The sequence below is a fragment of the Neomonachus schauinslandi genome, chromosome 2, assembly GCF_002201575.2.
Source record: "Neomonachus schauinslandi chromosome 2, ASM220157v2, whole genome shotgun sequence".
Taxonomy (NCBI): Eukaryota; Metazoa; Chordata; class Mammalia; order Carnivora; family Phocidae; genus Neomonachus; species Neomonachus schauinslandi.
In genome coordinates this window covers 25,402,139-25,409,192 of record NC_058404.1, presented here as the reverse complement: position 1 = coordinate 25,409,192, position 7,054 = coordinate 25,402,139, and the positions used below count along the sequence as shown (strand labels likewise).

The window sequence follows — 7,054 nt, the reverse complement described above, 5'->3', positions numbered from 1 at the left end:
CACTGAAGTCATTCAAAAGGGGAGGTCATGGATAGTCCTGTTGGATGTGTCAGGGTAGAAGGCCCAATTGGAGATGCCCACTGGTGGCACCGAGGCTAGAGATCAATCTGACTCAGGGGTGTTGGTGGCATTAGGTGGGTTAAAAACAAACCAACAAGCCCATAAACCAACCGCTATAGCATTAGTCTGCCTTCCCAGCCAAGTCATGTTGCTTCTGGAAATTTAGCATCTTCTTTTCTTTGCATAAAGTGGCAGGAAAACATATTCCATTTTCAGTGTTCTGGGTCTTGGAATAAAATATTCTCCATCACTTTGAGATATTGCAACATTTCACAGGGTCCTGGAGGGTTCAGATTTCTTTTTGCTTTAATAATCTTTACAGAACTGTGTGAACTTCAAAATAAAGTTTGGCTTATCTTTGTTATTGGAAAAAATACACCCTATCAGCCAGCCCTAGAAGTCAGGAAAACTAGCTTCTCTGGAGCATGACATTAAATCCTCCATTTCCTTGATTATCTCCTGTGCTAAGTGCTTGCTTGAGCAGGGTGAGGAAGCTTCACTGAGCTTCCATGGGAGGAGTGGCTGGCCTTGGACAGTCTTTAGCCTTAAAAACTTTCGTAAACTGCTCTTCCCATGACTTCTCCCTCTCGCTCCTGCAAACCAGCCTGACTCCAGGGCTTCCCACTGGAGTCAAGGAAACTGAGGGGACAGGCTCAGACCACGAAGGGACAACCGCTGTTTGTCCCAACAGCAACATCTGTGAGGATGACTTTGCTTGCAGCCAGCAGAGCAGAATAATCTGAATTATTAAACATTCTCCCAGATCAGCTACATCTTTATCTCTGGTTTGGAAATGTACCAATACTCTGGCAGCAAAGGAAAGAGGTCAATCAACTCAAGCTTGAGAAACTCAGAAGGCTGCCATGGGCTGGAGGAGATGCCGTTTGAGTCTTGTGGCTGAGCTGAAATGTGGCCAGGGAGATTTTAATAAAATTTTAATAAATATTTACCGTATTCCTTCCTTCTTCCTTCCTTTTCCTTTCCTTCCTTCCTTCCTTCCTTCCTTCCTTCCTTCCTTCCTTCCTTCCTTCCTCCCTCCCTCCCTCCCTTCAAGACTGTTATAGGTGGAAGAGAGAAATGGGAATTGGACTCCTTGCAAGTATTCTTTGATCTCTGAAATAGAACTTACACTAACACGGTAGCCGCTAGCTACACGTAGCTATTTAAATTTAAACTAATACAAAATTTAAATGGAACTAAGCAGTCAGCTCCTTGGTCACATGAGCCACATCTTGAGTGCTCAACATCCATACGTGCCAGTGCTTACCCTATTAGCCCAGAGAAGAAATATTTCCATCCCGGCAGAATGTTCTGTTGCGCAGGCTGCTCTAGAACTTCTTGAGTCCCTTTGCAAATATTATACAGCTACTTTCTTTCTTTAAGCCTCCCTACCTCTTTGAGCTTCTTCATGAATAAAAGGAGTCTAAAAGGCTTCCTTCAAAGGACTGCTATGAAATTTAAATGTGACATCAACTGTACATAATGCACACATCCCGGTACCGAGCACATTAAATTGCTTGTTCATGGGTGGCTCAACAAGTCCATTCAGACTGGAGCTAGACACACTTGGTCTTGAAAGGTACCTGTAACCTACAAAGCTTTCTGAAACAGTGTGTCCTTGGGAATTAGACTATTTTTCCAGGATCAAGTCCCTCACCATGGTTGATGAGATCCATACTCAGAGTCCTAAAGAGAGGAAGGCTTTTTGCTTTCCAAAACGCTCTGTCTCTTAATAGGAAAGAGAGAGAAAGAAATGAAAATCCCCTCTGAGAAGCAATGTTTTTAGCCCTGAACTAGTAAGTCCAATGAGGTGGAAAATCTCGGCAAAGAGGTGTTTATGCCATGGGTGTCAACACAGCCTTGGGCGCAGACAGGCAAATCGCCACTCCACTGGGAACCGTGTATACACACAGCAAGGGTAATTACGCGGGGCCACAGCTGCCAACATGATTTAGCAAACTCCCTGCCCGCAAAGGACTGATCCTCCCCTGGAGAATGGGCCCAAATGCAGAGCAACTGCACAGACCTACCTGAGCTCCCCCTGCCACAGGCTCTTTGAGGTCTTTTGTAATTTGCATTCCTTAGGCAAATGGAATTTAAATTCCTTAGGCAAATTTCATCCTGATGGAAGACCAAGATGACACGCATGCCATGATCTCATTGTTGAGGATTTCTGCTTTATAATCATTAATGTATGCTTCAACAGGCAGGTGAGGTAAAGCATTTGGGCCCAATCCCACTTTGCTTTCACGAAAGCGCCTTTCCCTTTCACTAGCCCTTGCTTTTCAAAGCACCTTCACGAAGATCTCAGGTGTACTTCACGGTCTGCTTGTGTGTCGGAAGGGCGTAATGACATATTGCAGAAAGTCACAGGACCGGGGTTCTGGTGTGGGCTGCAAGTTAAGAAGCCTGTAGGTAGATGTTTCCCTTGTACCGCTGCAGCAATGTGAGATCAGAGGGGTTGGGCAGGTTGCAATCGGAGCACAATCTAATTGTTCTGCGTTTGCAGATGGGGGAGGATCTGTCCTCTGTTTCACAGGGAGGTCTTCTACGTTTCAAATTAGATATTCAATTTGCAAACAGAACTGTAAGTTCTTTCAAGCATTAACTTGGAGCCAAACTTTGCCTCATATTTATTTTTTCCTACGTAATACCACCTTCAGCATCTCAGTCGTAGGGATGATTTAATTTGAGACCTGGATTAATGTGATCATTTTGCTATGAACCTTCATTTTCCTAGTTCTTCTCAATTCTGATGCTGGGGCCATGTGGATTGGCTGCTACGATGAGAAATTTACCTCCTGATTAGGGAAAGGTCAGCAAATGAGAGATGGTTGAGGCAATGGACCTGGGCTGGAGTCTTGGCTCCTTCCTCCGGCTCTGGGTACCTTAATTGTCACTACCTCTCTAAGGTGTATCCTTATTTTAGAATAATACTTATGCTTCATGGGGTGTGTGTGAAGCTTAAATTAAGTGTGAAAAGTGGACAGAAATAAAGACCCACGAATGGTGTTATAAAATTCTACACACCTCTATAGCCTGTCTCTCCCTGTACACACACACATCACACACACACACACATACACACACCTAACTAGTGATGTTATAAAGCACTGATTAGGATCATCTTAATTTTTTAGATTTTACTTTTCAAAAATCTCACTTGTCTTCATCAGCTCTGAAAAACAGCTCTGAAAAAAAAAAAACTCTCTTAAAAGAACCATCTGATTTTGTTAGAATTTTCCAAGTTATTCTATCTATAAATTGGTGAGCAAGATGTTTTGAGTATAATAACTACCTTGAGTTTTGTTCCATGAAGATCTTAAGCCACCCCTCCTGAGTGCCCAGGAGCCTGTCCTCACAGTCAGTACATGGCGTATCATTTCTGTTCATGTCTGTGAGCAGGTTTTAGTTCTGTGACGGGAGGGTGAGGACATTTTGCTCACTGCCGCGTCTTCAGTACTGAGCGCAGTGTGAGGTAAACAGTAGGCATTGAATAACTGACTCAAGGAGTGGACGAAGTAAATGGGTAGCCTGACAAAGCCAAATGAATCTACAGTGGCATCTAAGGATGTCTCCTCCCTCCTGGTAACCCTCTGCAGCCTGTCAAACAACTAAAGTTGTAGGTATTTCAGGCTTAGGACATGTTTTGAGTTTTTAAGATTTTATTTGAGAGAGAGCACAGAAGCAGGAGGAGTGGGAGAAGCGGGCTGAGCAAAGAGCCTGACGTGGGGCTCGATCCCAGGACTCCGAGATCATGACCTGAACAGAAGGCAGATTCTTAACTGACTGAGCCACCCGGGCGCCCCGTGCTTTATTTTATTTAGCTCTGAGGAAACTGGGTCTGGAGGTAGAGAAGAGGAGGGAAAACAAAACAAAACAAAACCTTTGGTCTCTGTGTCTTTTAAAAATTATTGTCAAGTTTGGTTTTTTCCCCTCTACTATACCCAGGCTGAGTGTTTGTCAAAATAAAACCTCTTCTAAATTGGCAGCAGTTTCCAAGAAACAAGACTTAGGATTAAAACTCCATCACAAAGAACTCTGAATTTAGAATCAGTGTCGGCAGCCTCTATATACAGTATCCACGCGCCTTCAACCAGCTCAAACTTAAAGATTCCATTAGGTTTAACCATGTCCACTCCCTGCAATCTCAAAATGGGCAGTGATGCACCAAAGTGAGGGCTTACGACAGATGGCATCTCAGGTTCTCTCCCTTCTCAAATAACAGAAGCTGAGTCAACGAGTTCCATTTAGCAAATAATAAATTTATTAGGTGCCTACAAGTACAAAACACTGAAAGCCGCTGTAGGGGATTATAAAGATGTGTAGAAGAGCCCTGCCCTCAAAGAGCTTACAATCTAGGTGATTAGTCACAATAGTAAGTCATGGCAATAGCACTTGAGGTGGCTTACACAGAGTTCTTGGAACATTCACATCCTTTGAATTCTCCTGTTGTCGTACGTGTAAGGAATCCTTTCTACAGGAAAGCGGACCAGTGGGAAAGAGACCTTGTGTGGACTTTAATGGTGACCTTGGCTTTGCTTATGAGCATCTTTCTCTCGCTGGCTCCTTATCCTTGTAACTCTCTCAGCATCGTTTCCTAACGACCTTTGTTAGGAGAGAATCTCCATGCTTCCTGAACCTTCACCAGGGTTTCCTGTTTGTTAGTGAGTGGCTCAGTGGCAGTTTGGCCTTGGAATGATTTGCAGTCCAATTTCTCCTTCAGCAAATCTGATTTTCATTTTAGTTGATGCTAGAATGATACACTTTGCAATCTGTGGTTTTTAAGGGTAGGAGTGAGATGCAATACACAGGAAAGCAGGCCAGACCTTTCCCTTACTTTAAACATTTAATAGTGCACTTATGGATTATATTCTGTACAGATATAGAGCAAGTTATAAACCTCTTCTTTTATTTTTTCTTTCACTTAGATTGTATTCATGTAAAGTGTATTTACATTAGGAAAAAAAAAAAAGGCCTTGAGGTACAAAACCCAAAAGAATATCTGAGGTATAAATACAAGTATATTTTAAATAATAATTTTTATCATGCTTTATCTATGTTTGAAAGCACAGTGGACATGTGTACATGTTTCTTTATCTTAATAGAATGGTATATACAACATATAATCTTACAAATCTGAAAGCTATTAAAATTGAATATACAAGTATATCTTCATGAGGAACACTGATATCCAAAATACTCAAATTTTAAAACTCTAATCTCCCCCCCCACTGCAAATTCTTCAAAGAACCTTTGAAATAACACTGACAATGGTAACTAAATTATAACAAAATAAAAATCCTTCTTACATCTCTCATTCATACATTATTCACTTTTGATCCATACAAAATAAATTCACTAATACTGTCTCATGAGTCAATCTTTATGGTTACAGTAAAACCTGGACGAAGACCACCCACCCTTCCAAAAAACTGTGCTGGTGCTTTTTCAGTTTTTTTTCCCTGTGATAACTATTTTCCTTTACCGCTAAAAAGATAGTCCAAGGGCATCACTATAAAGGAAAAGAAAAAGAAATGTAGGGAAAACAAAGCACACACAAAAAAAGTTGCAAAACCAGAAAAACTATTTGCTGAAAACTTCAGGACAAATCCAACAACTAAATATGTGCAGCTTTCAGAAATGCCGTGACTAACAACAATCAGCACCTGTTGTTAAATTTTAATACCGTGGGTTAAATTTACAGGGATTTCCTTGGGACATACATAGTTTCCGATGTTTTCGGTGTGTCTTCAAGACTTTTGGTTATAAACAGGAAAATGCAAAGCATTCCAACAGGTAAAAGGTTTGAGGCTTGATTCAGGAGTAGATGTTTAGGGTGTTCAGTTGTTGTATCTTGACTTACAAAACAAACACAAAAACCCCCAAATAAAACTGTGCTTTGGAGCTAGTAAGGGTGGGGGGTGGGGGGTGGGGGGTGGCGGGAGTAGTTTCTTCCCTGAACTAATCCATACTGGTTAAAAACTATATCGCTATTTGCAATCAGGTCTAAAGACAACTGTGTTTGAGAAGGGACACTGGAATCAATCGACTACAATTACTTTTAAGGAAAGAGGAGGTTGGTAAAAAAGGAATGTGCTTAATGACTTGGAAAAAGAAAGAAGCGACCAAGGGTGTTGGGTCCCCTTTCTGGATGGGTCCACGGGCAGTCAGTATCTCAGGTTAAACTGAACCTGACGCATCGAAATCCTTCTTGAAGGCGTCCCAGTGTGCCAGACACTGTGCTCCAACGTACACCTCTCTGCCACTCAACCAGCAACAAACACACGTACAGACACTCCTCTGTGCAAACCTTTCTTTGCTCATCTCAGTGAGAAACAGGTCGAAGAGTACCAATGATTCCAGTGGATACACCGGTCCCCCAACACGCTGCAGATACGAAGACACAGGGACACACACACCAGTATCACAAGAGAATGACGTCTCCTCATTATTTTCCGTGACGTATTTATAGTTTTGCTTCTCAGAAGCAACTTGAATAAGAACGCTTTTTTTTTTCTTTTGCACAGTCTTATATATTCCAGGCAAGGTCTATAATCTAGACCTTCAACAAACAGGAAGCAGCTTTAAAAACGTCTTAAAATCGCTACAGGGGATCCCCACACTCCAACTTCTAGCTGTCTTAGTTTCAGGACTAGACTCAGAACCCATTCTTCCAAGGACCGGCAAAGGGCTTCCAGAAACAAACGTCCGGACGGTGGACACAGCCGCTCGGCTTCAGTCATCACCTAGATTTGGGGTCTTTGGTTTCAGTGTTCTGATTGCTGAAAGAGTCTCGGATCTTCACGACTTCGGCTGCACACAAATGTCCGAAAGATTTTGTGTACCACTCTGGCATGTGGCCCCTGCAACGGAAAGGAAAAGCAGATGGGTTCTTCACACTGGAAAGCCCCGAAAGAAGCCGGACGGAGCTCCGAGGACACTTCCATGTCTTGATCCAGAAGCCACGTAAGCAAGGATTACTGCTAGTATT

General features: G+C 42.5%; 1 protein-coding gene across 3 annotated transcripts in view; it reads right to left on the bottom strand.

The window, feature by feature from the left end:
* Positions 1-6,583: 6,583 nt before the first annotated feature.
* Positions 6,584-7,054, bottom strand: part of DLC1 (DLC1 Rho GTPase activating protein) — a 412,979-nt gene continuing 412,508 nt past the window's right edge. For all 3 annotated transcript variants that reach the window (XM_021694274.2, XM_021694275.2, XM_044912827.1), the window contains one exon: positions 6,584-6,926. In XM_021694274.2, coding sequence (XP_021549949.1) covers positions 6,806-6,926 — 121 coding nt within the window. In that variant the 3' untranslated portion in view covers positions 6,584-6,805. The remainder of the gene's footprint in view (positions 6,927-7,054) is intronic.